Genomic DNA, 21,045 nt, shown 5'->3' on the forward strand with positions numbered 1-21,045 from the left:
CGAAGGATATGAGTTTCCTTGCAACTATGAGATATGTTGGAAGTGAAGAGGACGTCTGTTGAAATACTTTTTTTTAAATTATCGTGTGAGTATCAGCCTAAACAGGAATTTAAGGATATGGTGTAATAGAGGTAGGGTATTTGAATGAGTGAGTGAGTGAGTGAGTATAGTTTTACGCCCCTTTTTAAATAAAGCAATATTCCAGCAATATCACGGCAGGGGACACCAGAAATGGGCTTCACAATATTGTACACATGTCGGGAATCGAACCCAAGTCTTCGGCATGACGAGTGAACGCTTTAACCACTAGGCTAGGTATTTGAAGGTATTAGGTGACGACTATAGCTGTAATCCTTGTGAATCACTATTGTGCTATTGATATTCTGAATGTAATAAATAACACCTAGATGAAATAAGTCTAAACCTAGATAAAAGCCAACAGGAAAATAAAGTGAGATTTCAAACCTAGCTTAGATGATGAGAGGCAACGAGGAATCATTAAACACTCACATTGCTCCATCACAGAACTGAACTTTAAGGTTACTGCCTTCTATGCCAGTAATCAGACCAGGGAGGTAGGTCAGTGCTTCATGATCTCTTAGTGCCAGTATCCTCTCCCCAAGTGTTAGCTTGTGTCTTCGTGTGAAGGCCCCAAACATGTGCACTGGACTCTGCATACTGCTGGTTCCATCACACCACTCTACCCTGTATTTGGGCTTTGCAGGAACCTTTTCAATAACTGAGCCTAGAGTAGAGAAGTAAAAGTATAATTCACCTATGCTCTTCTGTTGCATGTTTAGTTATGAATATATTGAGTATGATGAATTACTATATACAGATTTTTATCCTAAAACATCAGTATCATCATGTCTGCAAAATACACATGAAATGCTTCTGTTAATGTGTATATCAAATTTATTGCATCGTACAAAATATTAAGGCTTACTGATTATTATGATCTACCGGGTAATGTGTTTTGTGAATTCCACATATATTTTACTGAATTAGCCTAAAGCTAAACTTTGATGTGCTCAATAAATATATTGTAACAACATTTGTACTTGTGAGAACCAATATTACCTATACGATAGACTCCTGTTGGATAATGGCGTGCCACCACTGCTTGTCCAACCCATTGATTTTCACACTTGTGTATCTCTCTCACGTCATGTCTGTACTTAACTTGTGAGATCTTGTATACTTCATCACGTTGCAATACAGCAATTTTGTTGTCATAAAAGTGAACGCGTACTTTCAGTTGAGGAAGAAGCTCAACGATGAAGGCAGGAGCATAGCTGAAACTGTACTTTGGATGTAGGCCAACCACAGTGTCATTAACCTGAAATAGGAGCAGAGAAATTGATTGATCAAAATAATGTGCCTTGACTCTTAGCTCACCTATGTAGTAAAATTATCAACAAAGACAGACCTCAAACTGCATTATATACAGACCCTGTTGTCTTTAACAATGATAAGTCAAATCACTGGTTGTGTCGAGCTCACTGTCCAGTCCTGGCAAACTATTACTATATTTATCCCTGGTTTCACCTGGATGTAGTCAATTAAACTTTACGAAATCCTGGTTGCTAACAACGCGTGTGGTCTGACGTGGATTAATGAATAATTTGCATACTCGTATATGCAAGGGGTGACGTATGGTTCTCAGTAGGAAATGACAACTTGGAGACGATGGCTTGCGGTATATACAGTTTTACTTTATACATGTAGATATATACATACATAGGACACTATGTGCCAGGTCAGCACATAGTGGTAGTGGTTGTTGTCTAGGTGCCCCGGAGCACCCAGCCTAACCCTAGCTAGGCTAAGGGTAAGACCTTTCTTCTTTTCCTTTCTTTTCAATATATATAAATAATCTCTCTGGACCAAGGCTTAAATAGCCGAGGTCACCTGACATTTAGTAAGTAATAAATATAAATGTAAACAGTAATTCATCAGTGACAAACTTGCACATCTCGTTCAGGATGGCAGACGGTTGATGTACACAAAAATGGGGATTAACAATTAGGATTAGCGTCTTATAAATAACAGCAATTAAGTGTTTCAAGGCATATAGATGTCATGGCTCCAGGGTAATGAGCCTTTGCAATTAAATGTTCTACAGACAATGGGTGTCGTAAATCAGTCGCTATGACAACTTCCCTCTGTTACGTGAAGCTTGGACCCCAAGCTTACATGAGTCCAAATTGAATTGTGTGAACTTTTTCTCCAACGAAAACAACCATGCAAATGTGAACAAAATCAGTTACCGTACATGAAATCCTCATGCAACAAATATATCAATGCAATAACGGTATGAAAGTGATCATCTAGCCAATTTGATTAGTGCCAGATTGAAAACTAACCAAGTGATCTTTGTAATGTGCAATTTCACTACAAGGTTATTACCGCTTTGCACAGATTCAATAAATATATCATGGAGGTTCTTTGAATTCAGGAGTCTGGCTTGGCGGTGCGACTCAGTACCGAATAATGATAATGAGTAATGTCATAAAAAGAACGAATTAAACATCTCAGCAAATAGTTCGCATAAAGAAATTTGAAACCAGGAGTCTAACTTTATCGTGCGACTCAAACGGTACTTGTGGGTTCTATTGCCCTTTTAAGTACAATGGGTGCTCTTCCCATGTCTTTGACGGAGCTTGCCCAGATATTGTGGGTGCGATGCCCAAGAAAATAAAATCCTTAATTCCGACATCAAAACTCTGAAATGCTGAATACTGCTGTGCTGTTAATTACTTAATACTGACATACAATAAACATATGTGTGGGGGTGGCTCACCCTAGAATATCCCTAATCTGAATTCAAAGTCCTAGACAATACATTCAATTTTGTACCAAACTGTGCACATTAATAACTTGTAACAAATGACAAATTTTGTCGTTTAGATTTTTGAAATTACGACTCAAACTTTAAGGTGTGACTCGATAACCCTACAGCTTAGGTTTGTCTGGGCCCTAGCTGCAACTATATGTCTGGCGTGGCCTGGAGACATTTCAAACATTCCCTACAAAATAACTTCAAAGATCTAGCATGTCTAAAGATGTAAAATTGGAGTATATTGCACATATACAAAACTGAATTTTGGAAAGACACATTTGGCATTAACATACTGGCTTTGATTAAATATACCTGGTTGCACTATTCAACAGTCACACAATGTATATCCTTGATTGAGTCCATGTAAGTAAACACAAATTAGTAAGTCCCCATGAGATATCTTGTACACAGTGTCCTTCTTGTAGTTGCCCCTGAGGCGGTTTCTTTATTGTGCAGGGTCTGCATGAAGATGGCTGTGGTCGGGTCTCTGTGGGATAGGCGTGTATACTTCTTTTCTTAGATCATGTGCAGGAACAACATCTTGAAGGGGAAGTCTTAGCAGTGTTGCGAAGATATTCGAGCAGGGAAGGTTTGGGATCGGAAAACTTGTTCTTGATCGGAGAGGTTCTTGTTCTTTCTTCAATCTTGTTAAAGGCCATTTCTTCGTTCTTGGTGATTGTCCTTCAGGAAGGTAGTATATCCTTTTAATAAGAGACTGTCACTTCCTACAGTATTGTGAACCATATGCCATGCTGCAAAGAGGTACAGGAAAGGACAGACTAAGAAGTCTGTCATACCCGATAGTTCCACCAAAATAACAACGCGTGTGGTCTGACGTTGATTAATGAATAATTTGCATACTTGTATATATGCAAGGGGCTGACGTATGGTTCTCAGTAGGAAGTGAAAACTTGGAGACGATGGCTTGCGGTATATACAGTTTTACTTTATATATGTAGATATATACATACAAAAGACACTATGTGCCAGGTCAGCACATAGTGGTAGTGGTTGTTGTCTAGGTGCCCCGGAGCACCCAGCCTAACCCTAGCTAGGCTAAGGGTAAGACCTTTCTTCTTTCCTTATTTTCAATCTCTCTGGACCAAGGCTTATATAGCCGAGGTCACCTGACATTTAGTAAGTATTAAATATAAATGTAAACAGTAATTCATCAGTGACATACTTGCACATCTTGTTCAGGATGGCAGACGGTCGATGTACACAAAAATGGGGATTAACAATTAGGATAAGAGTCTTATAAATAACAGCAATTAAGTGTTTCAAGGCATATAGATGTCATGGCTCCAGGGTAATGAGCCTTTGCAATTAAATGTTCTTCAGACAATGGGTGTCGTAAATCAGTCGCTATGACATTGCCTCGATCTTAACTTACTGTATCAGAGTTAGAAATATCTGTTAAAACTAACCCTGATCAGTTGAACTCAAAATGATGATGAAATACACATAGATGCATAAATGTAGATGTGACAAGTGCTTCTATATTAGCTAACCGGGTCAAAAGGACCAAGGTGAGCTTATGCCATACCGTGGTATCAGTCGTCCGTCCGTCAATTATTTATTCAAACGACTACTTCTTCTGAACCACTAATTGGAAATTAAAAAAAATTGACTGGAAGCATCCCTAGGTGGTGGGGATTCAAAATTGTACAAATTGTGGATCTGACCCAAATAGGGCCAAATAGGGGTAATTTAGCTATATTGCTTTAAACGACTTTTTCTCTGGAACTAAGAGATAGATATCCCTGAATCAACCCTAGGTGTTGAGGATTCAAAATTGTACAAATGGAGGGGCTGACCCCCCAAGGTGCTGAGGGACGTGGCCAAATAGGGGGTAATTTGGCTATATTGCTTTAAACAACTTCCTCTCTGGAACTATCCCAATTATGTTTCTAGGTTTGTCAGCACCATACCCGTGCTCGTGGGTTTCACCGAAGGGGTAAACGTCTGAGACCTGCATCACTTCGGGCTTTCCTCCCACATTAAGCTGACACGCCGTGATATAACTGGAATACTGTTAAAAGCGGCATTAAACCAAACTCACTCACTCACTCACTCACTCCTCTCTGGAACTAAGAGATAGTTATAAACCATATTTGGTTGGAAGCATTCTCCAATGGTGGCGATTCAAATTGGAGAAATGGAGGGGCTGAACCCTACCCCCTGGGGACTGAGGGGTGGGGCTAAAAAGGTAATTTGGCAACATTGCTTTAAATGACTTTTTCTCTGGAACTAAGAGATGGACATCAACCATATTTGGTTGGAAGTATTCTCAGGTGGTGCGAATTCACAATTGTACTAATGGAGGGGCTGATTTTCCCCCAGGGGCTGAGGGACAGGGCCAAAAAGAGTTTATAACTTGGACACAGATAAGATCCCCACCGTATAACCATATGTACAATTGAGAGTATAATGAGAGGAGTGCACATATGCTAACAGGACTGGCCCTTCTGTTCATCTGTCCGGTACTCCCAAAGGAGTTAGAACCTTGACCATAACATGCAAACCAATATTATCCCAAACCTATAATAAACAGATACATTGTATACATTTGTTTGTTATGAAGAGAATAATATCTTTAATATGTTTTATTCTGGATCATAACATGGAAACAGTTCAGATCTTTATGCTACATTTGTATTTAGAGAAATACACGTTCATGCTGTCAGATTTGCCATCCACCCCTTTTAAATGCTGACAGAGTCAAAATTACGTTAATATTTGCAGTATTATATACATGTACAATGCAAATATATATTTTGTCATGATTGTGTAAATATGCAGGTGAGCGATGCAGGCCCTATGGGCCTCTTGTTTCTTATTGTATAAATGTTATATACATAACATGCACAATGTGGTACATTTGCTTTCTCTTATAAGGTCAAGTTGGATGTGTAGATCCACGGATGAGTCTAGCTATATCTCTGGTGCCCAGGAGTTCAAGAGAATGGGGCTTGACTGTATACCCTGTCATAACATTTTGACAGATTTTGCCACTTGAAACTGTCAGTGTGTGATTTTGCATCAAAATGTAAATATGAAATGTAGATTATGTAATGAATTTAAGGAGACTGCCCAACACATTTTCAGTGGATGCCCAGCTTTGGCACAAACACAGTATCTTGAGCGGCATGATGGAGTGGCTTGATCATTTTATTACCGTCTTCGCCATGCTTGTAGTTTTGACACAGAGGTCCATCCATGGTACGACCCAGAATATGAAGAGGGCATCATGGAAAATGATAAATACAAACTTCTTTATTTCTATATTTACCAATCTTTATGGGAGAATTAATTATGGTTTGATTAGCGTTTGGGCTCTTCTTGATAAAATTGTTTTGTGCACTTTTGAACACATTTATTTGTCTGATGATCCTCTTGTGAAGCATGTCAAGACTCACGATGAAAACAAGGCATTCCACAGTTTTCGTAAAGGAGCCAAGGATGTGGGACATAATCTCAATGTCAGTGTTGATTTTGTTGATGGTTCTGTACTGCTGGACGGTATAGAAATGATTGTCAACCATATCAAATCGGCCCAGACTCAGTTTTTCAAGGAAAGGCTATCTGAACGACCACTGCATCAAGTTTATATGCAGTGTGTTGAGAAGGTCAGAGTCCTTCGCTTAGATGAGGTTGGCTGGCCTGAAAAGTGAAACAGAAGGCTTTCTGTTCGCTGCTCAGGACTAGTCAGTTCTCTGAAGAAGAACTTTATCATTTGATTTGTGAGCATCATGACTGGAGCTCTGAAACAACCTCTTGTGAAAAAGGATTGGAACAAATCCTCTTTGCTAGTTATTCGAAGTAGGCTATGTTCCTTATCTGGGTAAAGTGACCTTATGGCAAAAGTAAACATTGATCAAAATCTATAAGGGCTGATCAATTGGAATTTAATGAGCCCATTTGCAATCATTACTAAAGCTGAATTCAGAGGTGGAGTTGATACACTTAATTCAGTAATGGATGAGAGTTCTGATTATATGAGGTGGAAAGTAAGCCTGATGACCAGGAAAAAATGGAGTTGAGTTGATTCCAGATATTACAAGCCACTTTTGTCCATTTTTATCAACAGAGAATAGCTAGTCACTTTGATGCCTGCAGAAATAAACTGCCTGGTTGTGTATTTGGTTCAAATGCTTCCTTTAGCATAACAAGTATTGTACTTAATACATGCAAACTGTTATACATCCTTCATTGTTAGGCTCTGAACCTTTCAGCCACCCTTTGTAGAACTCTCACGTGACACTATGGTAAAGCACCAAGATTATACTAAACTGGTAACAAACTAATTTGCAGAAAACTGATTACAACTTACTTTTATGATGTGGTTTGCATCATCTGACTCTGTAATGATGTCTTCTCTCCAAATTCTCTCTGCTTCTCCAGTACTGTCAACCACCATGTAGCTGAAGTCCTGGCAGTTCAACACAGTCCTCCCTGCATTCAGAATCAACTGTTGTACTAGCTTCATCAACACTAAATAATATGTAGTAGTTTAGATGATGGGGCATGTCTTCTTTGCATAAATCTATGTCATAAATAACCTCCATTTTGGAATAACCTGATAATATGTGTGAGTACACTATAGCCTGGTCATATCATATAACCTGATAATGAACTATAACCTACCTAAAACTAATAAAATTCTGAATCTTCTTAAAAGTCATAACAGTGGTAGAAACTAATAGTTTTAGCCCACAAGTCCTTATAATGATAACATATAGCAAAACCCTTAAAAAAGGGTATATTTCTACTAGTCCTTGTGATACCTTAACTATTGGGCAGTGTGGCAAGGACTACAGGACTAGTTTATTACGAACCGTTAAATATTTACTTGACAGACCAACCCTGTTTAAAATCTATCTCGTTTTCATAAGGCCTATTTAACATTGTATGAACGTCGGAGCTTGCCCTCACTCTATGAAGGTTCATACTCCAATGAACTCACACAAAGTGAAGGTCAATTCTTATAATTTTTGTATCACAATTTCTTACCTCAAAGGATGTAGGCCAAGATCTAAATACAATCTTATTTAGTATGTGTGACTTCATGTTTACTCTGACAGACAAACAACAACCAGCTATATCACGGAGTAAAATAGTTCCTCAAAAAGAGATGTGACATGGGCGTATGGATGCACAACTTGATTGGATGGTATAGATGTGTGGCTGTGTTCAAATCATATCCTCATTAGATGAGAAAGGTCTGTAAAGAACTACCTCAGTAAGTCAGTCACAATGACAGCGAGTCGTAATACATTTACATCAAGTACAAGACGTCAAAATGGCCAACATGATTAACATGACGGGAGAGATTTCCGAAATTGTTAATGAACCTGTGGCGGTTACATGTGTTAGTCATCATTGATCAACTGGCCAATCATTGAAAGGTGAATAAAGATGCATCAAACAGACACTGAGGTAAATTGGCCTACCTTTAGAATACAGTACCACAAACTTTTCAAACACGTGACAATACCCTATGACGAAACAGACACTAAGGTAAATTCTTAGATTGCTGGAGATGGTCAACATCAGCCTAGGCACGAATTGAGTCAATACTACGATAGTTTAGATGAGCATTTCATCGTTTGTTCATTAGGATAGGCCACAGCGGGGATATTCGTGAACAATCATGCAGTCACGCTCTCTGACAATTCTCAATGTATACTGAAATGCTGAGACCAAGAACAAAGGTTCTAAATGATCAGAAAGAACGCTTATGTATGTTTTCGTGCTAGGTATTCCCAGGGGTTTCCCCAGGAATGTGGAATAGTCCGTCAGTGTTTACGTCCTCTTGTCCTCTTGTCCAATGTAGAAGCTGTATATCGTGTAAACTTCAAATTAAAAAATGATATTAGAATATGCTTCAGAGGTATGGGATAACTGCAGTTAAGAAAATTCCGAAAAAATTAAAATGATACAACTCAAAGCCGCTCGTATAGTAACAGGTCTCCCTAAATTCTCAAGATCGAGAGACAGGATGGGAATCACTATCTGATAGAAGAAAAAATAGAAAAATTGTATTGTTAATAATCTATGTCCATCGTATTTACATGACACGTTACCACCAAAAGTATCAGCTATTAGTAAATATGAGTTACGAAATAAGAACAATATGAATATGCCGCATAAGCGAACCACTACATACCAACATTCATTTATACCTTCTTCAATCAAACTATGGAATGAGTTACCCCCGGAATACAGAAGTGTAACATCATTGTAAAATTTTAAACAGATGATTAAAACAACCATTGCAGCTCCACCTCCATACATCTTAACCGGCAACCAAAGAGCTTGTTACATACAGGTCTAAGGCATTCTTGCAGTTCCCTAATGCAGATCTCTTCAAAGTTCATTTATCTGATACTTTGTCCTGCTCTTGTGGAAACCCATGTGAAAACAACATACACTTCTTTCTTAAATGTCCTAATTACACTATTCTCAGAAATATCATGTTCTCGAACATTTTAAAAGCTGGAGCTATGTGTACAATACAAAATATTCTCTACGGTGATGAATCTCTGGCTGAAAGTGTCGATCTCATCTTCAACAGCGTTAAAAAATATATAATGTCGACTAATAGATTCGAGTCACTCTTTGTCATAAGTATAGAATATTTTATTAATTAATAATTACGACATTAGTATATAAACAGCATGCATGTATATGAATACATGGGTATGTCTGCCTCTGTCTGTAAGCATAATATATACGGGTATGTTTATGTCTGTATATGTTAGTGTGTGTGTGTGTGTGTAAATATGTGTTATATGTAAGTGTGAAGATATTGGAGAAGATATTGAGCAAATACAAAATTATCAACAGCCAAAGACAACACAAAAATCCTAGAAAGATTTTGACAAGTTCTAAATTTGATTCTGTTGTCATCACTCCACAGGTTTCTAAGTGCGGTGACAAATGTTGCCTTACTTGCAGCAGTATAATTGAAGGCTGTTCAGTCCAAATTACAAAGGACACTAAATTTACTGTAAAACAAAATATGACTCGTGATACTAGAAATGTTATTTACTTAATTGTTCGTAGTGGATGCAATGAAAAGTATATCGGAAAGACAGAACTTAAATTAAAAAGAATGAATCTTCACCGTTCACAAATAAAGCAGCCACACAACCGCATGATTCCACTCAGTGAACATTCAGATACATGTAGAAGCGGCAACTTTTTAGTTTTCCCTCAATATAAGCTAAATTTTGATCATGAACCTACATTGTTTCAAAAAGAGCAACATTTCATTCATAAATACCCGCCTAAGTTAAATGTAAAGGCGTAAGTTATTTGTCCATTGTCACCTTGGTATTGTGACGTCATAGTTTCCTAAATGTTATGACGTCACGTAACTATATGTTACTACTTCATGTCCGTTATTCAGTTATGGCCTGATGAGACTCGTACGTGGTACGAGTTGAAAGCGCTAGCCTATTAAAACTGTGTTCAATCTTACTCCACTTATTTAATTATTACTATATATATATATATATATATATATATATATACATATATACACATGTGTGTGTATGTATATATATGTGTGTATGTATGTGTATATATATGTATAATCAATGTCTGTACAAATACCATAGGGAAAGGGCCACCTAAGTTGGATAACTTTTGCCCAATCCCGTTGATCGTATATGTCAAAAATAGTCATAGCTACTGATTTACGACATCCATTGTCTGAAGAACATTTGATTGCAAAGGCTCATTACCCTGGAGCCATGACATCTATATGCTTGGTAACCTCCCAAAACCCCTACATCCCATTTCCCCTACAGCTTAAGACAACAAAGTTCACGGTCCGTGGCACTGCTAATCCCTAGTCTATTACCTATTTCATACAATGGAACAACCCAAGAAACACGAACAGATTGAGATAAATATTAAATTACAATTACGATATTATTCAAATTTCATAATACATTATAATAAAATGTTCATTTTTCAAAATTCATAATACATTATAATAAAATGTTCATTTTTCAAAATTCATAATACATTATAATAAAATGTTCATTTTCAAAATTCATAATACATGTACATTATAACAAAATGTTCATTTTTCAAAATTCATAATACATTATAATAAATTTCATCTCAAATGTTCAATTCACTCTTTATTCGAGCCTGAGGAAATGGCCAACCGTATCTAGAAACTGCATTGGGGATTTCACCTCTCTATTCAACTCGTCTATTCAAGACGGTTCTCCACCTCTCTGTACACTCTCTTCCTGCCTCTTGGAGCTGCTCCAAAGTCGAGCTGTAAAACCTTAGCTTGTTCTGCCTGTTCCACCTTCGGTGAGGGAGACCTCGGTTGAGTCGGTTATGAAAGCCTTCCAGGTTGTTGTTCGTCCTGGGACCTGTTGCACCGTGATGGTTCCACAGTGGTAGGGGGAATTGTGCTCCGTGGTCGACCCAGGTAGTGACGATGTAGTCGTTGAAGGCGACAGCTCTCGGTACATCTGGTGTGGTGTCCGTTGCGTCAACCCACGTGTCCTCTGTAGCATTCCTTATCACGGTTCCTACTGTCGTGAGTCTTCCTCTACATGTGGACTTGACACACTACCAGTGTACGCAAGTCAGTCTCTCGACGTTCTTAGTGTGAAGATAACCATCAAAAAGGACTTGGGGCTTTCCTCTCTGTGACATAACAAACTCAACATAGCGAAGCCCAGACATGTTGATGTCATGTTAGTCAGATTCAAGTATCTATATACTAAACCTAGCCATCTCAACTGTAAATCGTCCATCTCAGTGTAATAATTGTTTCTTCCTATTGTTATTTTTGTAATTTTAAAAAATTGTTTTCTCATCATATAGGCATCTTTCATTACACTTACATTATTTAAAAAAGAAAGAAATTCCCCTAGTCCCCTAAAGCTCTACCCCTTTCATTTCTACTACCTCTACTCCAGACCTTAATCTCTCCTTTAGGTGAGTTCATAATACCAGACAGGTAAATGCCGCGTGTTGTTTTAACTAATTGTAGGGGAACTGGGTTGTAGGGGAAATGGGATGTAGGGGTTTTGGGAGATAACCATATGCTTGGAAACACTGTATTGCTGTTATTTATAAGATGCTAATCCTAATTGTTAATCCCCATTTTTGTGTACATCGACCGTCTGCCATCCTGCTGATGAATTACTGTTTACATTTATATTTATTACTTACTAAATGTCAGTCTCCAAGTTGTCACTTCCTACCGAGAACCATATGTCAGCCCCTTGCATATACGAGTGTGCAAATTATTCATTAATTAACGTCAGACCGACACGCGTTGTTACTTCTACAGCTTTTTCAATTTTTTCTTTTGTTGGTCTGTAATTGCTCATTGTTATATACATATGTAAACATTTATCAAAATGCACATTTTTCATTGTATTGTAACCTACGTTTATAACGAACACCCTAACACGAACTGACGGATATAACAAACTATTTTTGGTCCCGTCCATTTGCTGTATATATGTTGTACATATGCTTATAATGAGCAACATATATAACAAATTAAAATTAGTTGTCCCTTTGAGTTCGTTATAAACGTAGTTTACTGTATTAAATAAAGATCAATATTAATTGATAAGGGATAAAATTTATTATAGCCCATGACGATTTGGAAAGGTAAAGGAGCAATACAAAAACGAGCTAAGGTATCTAAAGATCTTGCTAAGTTTGGTTAAAAAAACAAGCAATATGGCAAATATACCCGTACTTACCCATCCCATGATAGATACCGAGGAAAAAGTTTAATATTTCCATAACTAATTAAGTTCATCAGACTGACCTCTTGTTTCTTCCACATGATAAGGTAAGAAGGAAAACATATACTATAGTGGAAGAAGCTAGTCTGTACAAAGAGGCTGAACCATTAACCTCAAAAGTTTCAACTGAAGTTGCTAATGCACTGGAGTGCATATATAAACATGGACACTTAAAATGGCCTAAGTTATTTCAAGTGGATCCTGTAACTAAACTATAACCAAAGCACAATGTTACAATCAGGTGTGGCTAAACGGAGGCTCATCGTAGCCATGCTATTGTTGAAAGATTTAACTGAACATTGTTGAATGCTTGTTTGGTATCAATATGGGATTGAAATTAAATCAGATCAGTTAAGATCAACAGAATTGCTGATAAGTTTATCACCTGTTTCATCAGCCATAAATAATGAAGTAACAAAATTACCTGTCAAGAAGCCATCCGATGCTATTTAAATGAAATCTTTGACTTCTGAATCTTCAGCACCACAAGAGGTAAAGAACAAAAACTTCCAGATAGAGTAAGTGTAAGATATTTATACCATCCTGGTGAACTCGAGAGAGGTCAATGCCATGCATCTGATCCAGTTTATAACATTAATCGATTGTTTATCTTAACGATGGGTCAGGCAGAGGATTTGTATGAGAAGAGTTGCTTGTAGATCCCAGTGATTACAGTAGACCCAAGGATGCATATAGAATGCTCAGTCATTTGCATAAATCCAATATAACCACCAAATATCAATATGTATCTCTTAAATGCCATGTTTTGGCAAGTTTAGATATCAATGTTGCTTGTTATTGTCTGAATCTACTTATCAACATGACAATAAACGCTATAACAAGTTTCGTTTTCATTCATGTAAATACTTGTTGGAAACAAGTATGACCTATATGAGGTCCTCTCAGAATCAACTCAAACCAGTTGTTTCACAAGAGGTCGATGAGTTATCTCCCTTGTAGTTCATTTGCGGAAATTCAACATAACCACCAAATACCAATATTTGGATATAAATCAGAAACTTTTTATCCTCTGCTCATTTAGTTACATGTTTGTGTGATTCATGAACATTATTACGTGATGAACAGTGGAGAAAATGTCCCGGTGAATGCTGTAGCTTGACCTTGCAGGGTCATTATATACATGTACCTCAAAAGTCTCAACAGGTTTGTCATCCCCTGAGAAGTCTGGTAACTGTTTATTGGTACAGCTTGTACAATGGTATACCATTACCAATATATTAACTGCATTGGGATTCATTATATCATCTTTGGTTCTCACTTTAACTGGTGGTGGTAGTGGATACACAACTAAACCTACATCTAAGGATAAAGATGGCATAAAAAAAAGTGGATATAAAACATTTCAAGTCATTAGGAGGAGCTCCAGGAAAGTTTGCTGGGAAAGCTGCATCTGCACTTCCTGGTATGTGAGAAAGTATTGAATGCTGGCTCCTGAATTTATTCGCCAAGACCACTACTGCCGATGGGTTACAATATGTGGTGGTGGTGGTTGTTCAGATGTTACTGCTGCGTTTGGTTGAATTACTGAACATGGTTTAATTACAGTAGGTGACTGTGGTCTAAGTATTCCTGTTTCCACTGTGCTTGGTTGAGTTATTAAGGTGATGTTAAGATCTGCATTGATACCTAGTATTTGTTTATAAGTAGCAATTACAATTTTATTATTATAACCTGCCACTTGTCCAATCTTAAGTCCAATGTTACTTGGTGACAATACAGACATATTCCAAAAACATAGTCTACTTTAGGACCAGCATGCTGTAGTACATCATGATATCACTTAAGGGCAGATCAACAGGTAATGAAATATCCTATGATTTTTTCCCAAGCATTTTCAGCTTCTTGTGGTTGCTCAACCGTTTTGACAGTGAAAGCGACACCACACTTAAACTTCATATGATCATCACTCCTCTCATTACTTGAGAAAGAAAAGTCCTGTCCCTTTTCAGTAAAACATTGTTGACTTCTTTAACAGAGCATGTACCACTGTATGGAATACCTAGGCCATGGTTATCCCCCTGCTTGCACCAATCTGAATTTGTAGAAATAGCAACTTCACCATGAATACGTTCATTTGGCCGACAATTGTATGGGTTATTGGATGCATTCCATGCTTGATCCTGTGGTAATGGTGCACTTTTGTCTGTGTAGCCAGGTGGTGGTACTAACTCTGAATGAGTTATAGCCACATAAGTACCACCCACTTATAACCCCCTATAGCTAGTATTCATTATATACATATATACATTTTCATCTATTATCACCATCACTTCATTCTGTGTTCATTATATGTTGTCCTTGTCTGCAGTTGAATGTCAGCCAACTAACATCAACCTTGATACCCTTTTGCAGCCTCTGTAATTTCTCCAGCTGGACTTCCCTCTATCTATTTTTAGATATGTCCACCACTTCATGTGACTGTGATGTTGTTGCTGTTGCATTAGGTGTCTAAGAGGTCGCCTTCTGCCTAGGCAATTTCGGCTGACCTGTCCCTCTTTGGGACTCCTGTGTGTGAGAAGGGTTCACATATCTATTGTGAGTTCGGTGTTCACATAATTTCTGTTTTTGCATTGATATGATTTCTATTTTCATATATTGATATGATTTCATTTTTATCCTTGGCTGCTCTGTTTATATACGTTCGAGCAGCTGTCCATCTCTCAGATATAGAGTTAGTTTGGCCTTCGCTATTGCATCTCTTGGCTTTAGGAGATTTATTACAGATAGCGGATCTAACTGTAATTCTTGTTTTAACCTAGCCCGGGCTGGGGCATGGTCTTGACATTCTAGTAACACATGGTCAATGGTTTCAGCCTGATTGCAAGATGAACAAACCTTGTCATAGTGCTTTTTGTGACCGAGTCTGAGGCGTGAGATAGCAATTTCAATTTTCCTTTCATTTGAGTATGAGTTCGGCTTTTGTTGGACCTTGGGTTGAATTTTGTATAGCCATCTGCCGATCTTACTTGCGTCCCATTGGGCTTGCCATCTTTTTGCTATGGAGGCTTTGATTTTGCTTTTTATCTCTAGTTTACTAAAGGGAATAGGCTGTAATCCGCTTTGTCTAGAGCTAGCTTAGCCAGTGAGTCTGCTTTTTCATTTCCATGAATATCTATGTGAGAGGGGATCCAACACAGCTCCACCTGTTGCCCTTGGTCCGATAGTTTTGTATATTCGTATAGAATATTGTTGACTGTGTTTGGCCTGGAGTTTGAGTTTCTCCCACTGATGGCCTGAAGTGCACTTAGCGAGTCTGATAGGACGACTGCCTTTGCTTCCGGGAGTTCCGGTATGAGTTTGAGTGCATGATGAATTGCCTCCAATTCAGCCGTGTGACTGTGATGCATCTTGACTTCCTTTAATACCTGTTAGATGCTACCTTTGTTCTGATTGGCCCTTTGATCCACTTCTTTAAACTTCCTTTCTCACCTGCCCTCCTCATGCATTCTGCATGAACTCTTTATGGAGGGAGGACTCTTCTTTACAGGTGAGAAACATTTCAATATTCTTATCTCTTTCCATCCTGCTTTGGAAACAAATATATCCACAGAAAGGGTATCACAGCTTTTCATTAAAGTAAAATAAATTTAATTGCATTATTATTTAATTTGTTATATCTAAATATTTGCCAGTTCACACATTTTGTGTTACATTAATTGAGCACAGCGTCTTCAACCATGTGCTTCAACCCTGTGCTACCCCACTTATCCATATAAATTAATCTTTTTCCTTTTTGGCTTAAATTAAATCATAACAATTCTGCATGAACTCTTTATGGAGGGAGGACTCTTCTTTACAGCTTCCCTCCCACCATCTGCTACAAAGAAATAAATATCATCATCATCCAAGAACTGCCTCATGTTTTGACTAGCAGCCCAGTGGCTGGACATATCACACCACACCCGGCTACATCTGCAAGAATACGTCTGATGTGATAGTATACATGAAAAAAGAAAACAGACTTACGAAGTTTGTTAGTTGTGAGATGATCACTAACAGATACAACACATCCTGATGTAGCACACCATAGAGCACACCAAGTTGAGCTGGTTTTGCTAGAACTCAATTGGATTGGGGAACCAAGCATATACTGTTGTGCGGTTTGTTGCTGTGAACCTGTATTCTCTAAAGATAATAGGCAATTGAAACTGAGCACCAGAGACGTCAACTAAAATCACTGGGTATGTGAGGTCAGTTGTGTCTATACTATTTTCAGGATAAAATATTCCAGTCTTGTACATGGCATTTCTAGAGTGAGGGTGAAACGATACAGCGATATTCTGATGCATCGCGATACTTGACCAACGATTCGATACACGATACATGTGGGCCTATTTATGGATATGCCACGATACGGAATGCACATCCTAGAACAATGTCCCCTGGCTATTGCATGCTTCAATATAGCACTAACTCTGTGCAATGGAAATACATGTAGTGCGGGAATCCTCTACAGTGACTGGTCAAATTGTACCATACATAAAAATAGTCTGCAATAGCAATCACCTGTACCAAACTGCTACGCTTATACTTCTTATAATTTTAAATATATATAAAGTTTCACATAAAGTAACACGATATTAAAATATTTTATTCCTGATAAAACAAACAATAATTTCAGATACAATTTCTTCCGACTATTGCATCCAAATTCTTTGAAGTTATATTACTGGGTACTTTTTAACTGAATCACCGGTAGTTTGGGAGAAAACTTGTGTACAGCTGGTTGCTATTTCCGGCTTAGTTTATGAGACAATACACACGATAATCTTAATCTCTGCATATAAAACAATGCCTTGGACAGCAGGAAATAGAATGTTAATGGTAAATCATCGTGTCTGGTGATGTTTTATATCAAATTTCATATTTTTATTGACCAGGTTTGTAATACCTGTTTATTCACCTGACTTCGCTGAAAGGATACGATGTGTTTTTTTAAAAGCTCATAAAACTCGATAAATATGTTTTTTTACACTATGAATCATAAACAACTATTATTCTAATCCTTTTTTCATACTCTGATGCATACATTGTAGATCGTGTTAGGTAGGCAGAGCATGTACTGTTGTGTTGGTCATCTACCCCCTACGACTCCACCTCCATTAAGAGAGGGTATCACTGTCCCCTGATATTGTTGACATTATAATTTTTCTGAAAAAGAACCTGAAGTTGAACTATTCACACTGTGATGTGCATTGATTATTTTCTGGTGTTTGAACTTTAAGTTTCCTGCTGTTTTGAAATTTGACATGCTTTGACGGAGGGTAAGAGAAAGTTCCACTTTGAAGCTTAACAAGTAGTCTTGATATTATAAAATAATTTTGACTGTTCCAAAATCATGAAAGGTCCAATCCTGACATGCTAGAAGCCTTGAAATTTAATTTATGCTGGAGTACTGGAGTACTCTTTTTTTATCGTTGCGTATCGAGATACGTATCGTATCATGACCAGAATATCGAGATTCGCATCGTATCGTGACCTTCCTGTATCGTTGCAGCCCTAATTTCTATAATAAGTGCTTGTCATATTGAAGTTAAAAGTTAGTGTATTTATTTATTTAATATGTGTGTTACATTCCCAGGAATAACAAAAGGACTGCCTATTCAACTGCTTCGTGCTATGGATTAAACAATTGGACCACTCACAGTTGCTCTCTGTGATATAACATATTACCCAAGGTGGACCAATATAAGTTCTATGCGAGGTAATAATAAGTTATCAATGGATAAATAAAGCGACAAAGCCCTTTCTATATCCAATCGAATCTCTGCAAAAAGCAGAGTTGATAGCATAATTTTGTCTATATCATGAGTATGTGTTTATGAATCACTATGAAATAGTGATTATACCAGGTGTTCACAAAAAGGTGAGTGTATACTGCCCCAGCAGTAGCACCATCACAAACACATGCAAAGGCAAGTCAAATGTTCACCTGAAAAACAGGAACATATGGTACAAGTTAAAATAGGGAATTGCATCGGACATCATTTTTGTAACTGATGTGTCAAATTTTGAAATGTCCTCCACATGTCTATCATAAGACGGGACCGCCTCCGTGGTCTTGTGGTAGAGCGTCCGCCCGGAGAGCGGAAGGTCCAGGGTTCGATCCCGGGCCGCGTCATACAAAAAGACGTTAAAAGATTGTACTTGTTGTTACCCTGTCTGGCGCTCGGCATTAAGGGGCTAAAACAAGGACTGGTCGGCTCGGAGTCAGTATACTGTGTCTGATTGGGGTATTCATGTTAAACTGCGGCATGGTATCTCAGTGAGCTAGCCCTATAAATCGGCATCAGTCCGGACTAGTACAAGCAGCCACACACACACATACACATGCATGCACGTCGCTATATAAGTGCAATAATCTTGGACACGACGTTAAACCCAATTTCACCTCACCTCACCTATCATAAGACTTTTTGTAAGCTTTACTGTTGTCTTCAACATTAAAACCTTCATCAAGCAACTTCTGAGCAAGAGTCATATGACGCCCTTTGAAATCTTCTTGGTACAACTCAAAATAAGGAATTGCATCAGACATCATTTTTGTCACTGGTGTGTCAAATTTGGAAATGTCCTCCACATGTCTATCATTAGTCTTTCTGAAAGCTTCACTGAGGCCTTGAACGTTAAAACCTTGATCAAACAGCTTCTAAGCAAGAGTCGTAGGACGTTATTTGAAAGTTCATGCTCGACTGAATCTCAGAAGTTGTGAAATGTAAACACCAAAGGCAGGAACTGCTGGAATATTGCTCGACATGAAGGGAAAGTTTACTATTGGAAAGTTTAAGTCATTCCTCTTGTCATACAGTCTTGTGGAGAGTGTTTTGCCACTCAGATCTAAATATGAAACAGATGAGGCGGTCTCACTGGTCTTTCTAGTTCAGATGGGTGATTTAATTGAAGGGAATTGGCTATTTGATTGTTATTGAATGATATCAGATCATCTATATACCTGAGGCTTAAGTTAAACTTCTTGGCAAAATTACCTCGTTTTGACTTTGCCAATCCGAGCAGAAATTCTGATTCATATGCATGAAGAAACAGATCCAAAATTGGTGACCATGTGGATGCCTACTTCTTGCCTGAATGTCTTACCCACAAATTTGATGTAGATGTTATCGATGAGGAAGTCCAGCATTTCACATATTGTTTTCTCAGTAAACTTCAGATGGCATTTGCTTCATTTTTTACAAATTGTCCTGAACTTCTGAAGATAGATATGTAACTGTATCTGTGGTCACCACGTTTTGTAACAAAAGCCCCAAGGATCTAGGAATGAAGTTTTTCCTTAATGGAATAAGGGTGTACAAAGTTTAAAAATCAGCATGAATTGTGCTCCCCTCCATGGTGATCTGTTTCTTTATATTCATATGAATCAGAATTTCTTCTTGATTAGGAAAGTCAAAACAAGGGAATTTGGCCAAGATGATTAACTTGAGATTCAGGTATTTCAATCAGCTGATATTTTTAAATAACCATCAAATATCCAATGTAAATAGCCAGTTAAAACTGATTTACCCTCCTGAACTAGAAATAAATGAGACCAGTGAGACTTCCTTGTCTGTTTTATATTTAGATCTATGCATAAAGATTCAGCATGACAACTTCAACTCTCAAATAGTCAACTTCTCCTTTATGTTGAGCAATATTTCAGCAGCTCCAGCCTTTGGTTTTGACATTTTACAACTTTTGAGGTACAATCAAGCGTGCTCCTTCTTCGAAGATTTCAAAGTGTGTCATACGACATTTGCTCAAATGTTGTTTGATCAAAGTTACAACACTCAGTAAAGCTTTCCAAAAGTGTTATGGTAGACATGTGAAGGACATTTCTAATTTGACGCATTAGTGTTAAAAATGATGTCCGAAACAAATGCCAGTTTTGACTTGTACCACATGGTCCTGTGTTTTTTTCAGGTGAACAAATGACTTGCTTCTGCATGTGTGTGTCTGTGATGGGTGCCACTATTGTGGCAGGATACTCTCACCTGGTGTCAGCACTATTTGATAGTGATTCATAAACACATGCTCATGATAAAGTCTGAATTGTACAATTGACTCTTCTTTTAGCAGCCATTTCTTATGAAAATTTCTTTCTCACTTTTATTAACTGACAAAATATTAGACCATATTAATGATAACATAAGTGATAATAACTATAGGCCATATATATTGTACGATATTTCAACAACACGCAGGGGCAGGCTCAAAACGCTACACTGTTATTATCCAGAAGCTGCCTGTGAGGGGCTACAAGGTTAACAGTCATATTTCTGAATGGGCTTGTCATGGTCCTCATATGGAAAAAGCAGATTTGCAGTGTTTGGATTTACCAAAATTCTAGACATCATCCATGCTTAAAGAGAAAGGCTAACAAAGCTCTCT

At 37.8% G+C, this 21,045-nt stretch overlaps 1 protein-coding gene across 1 annotated transcript in view; it reads right to left on the minus strand.

The window, feature by feature from the left end:
- LOC124113291 (von Willebrand factor A domain-containing protein 3B-like) overlaps positions 1 to 21,045 on the minus strand; it is a 464,410-nt gene that overhangs the window by 10,316 nt on the left and 433,049 nt on the right. The window contains exons 31-33 of the mRNA XM_046473587.2: positions 7,176 to 7,297; positions 1,081 to 1,339; positions 511 to 745 (exon numbers count right to left, since the gene is read on the minus strand). Of these exons, the coding sequence (XP_046329543.2) occupies positions 511 to 745; positions 1,081 to 1,339; positions 7,176 to 7,297 (616 nt within the window). The remainder of the gene's footprint in view (positions 1 to 510; positions 746 to 1,080; positions 1,340 to 7,175; positions 7,298 to 21,045) is intronic.

The sequence above is a fragment of the Haliotis rufescens genome, unplaced genomic scaffold (genome assembly GCF_023055435.1).
Source record: "Haliotis rufescens isolate VD_foot unplaced genomic scaffold, xgHalRufe1.0.p SCAF_7, whole genome shotgun sequence".
NCBI lineage: Eukaryota > Metazoa > Mollusca > Gastropoda > Lepetellida > Haliotidae > Haliotis > Haliotis rufescens.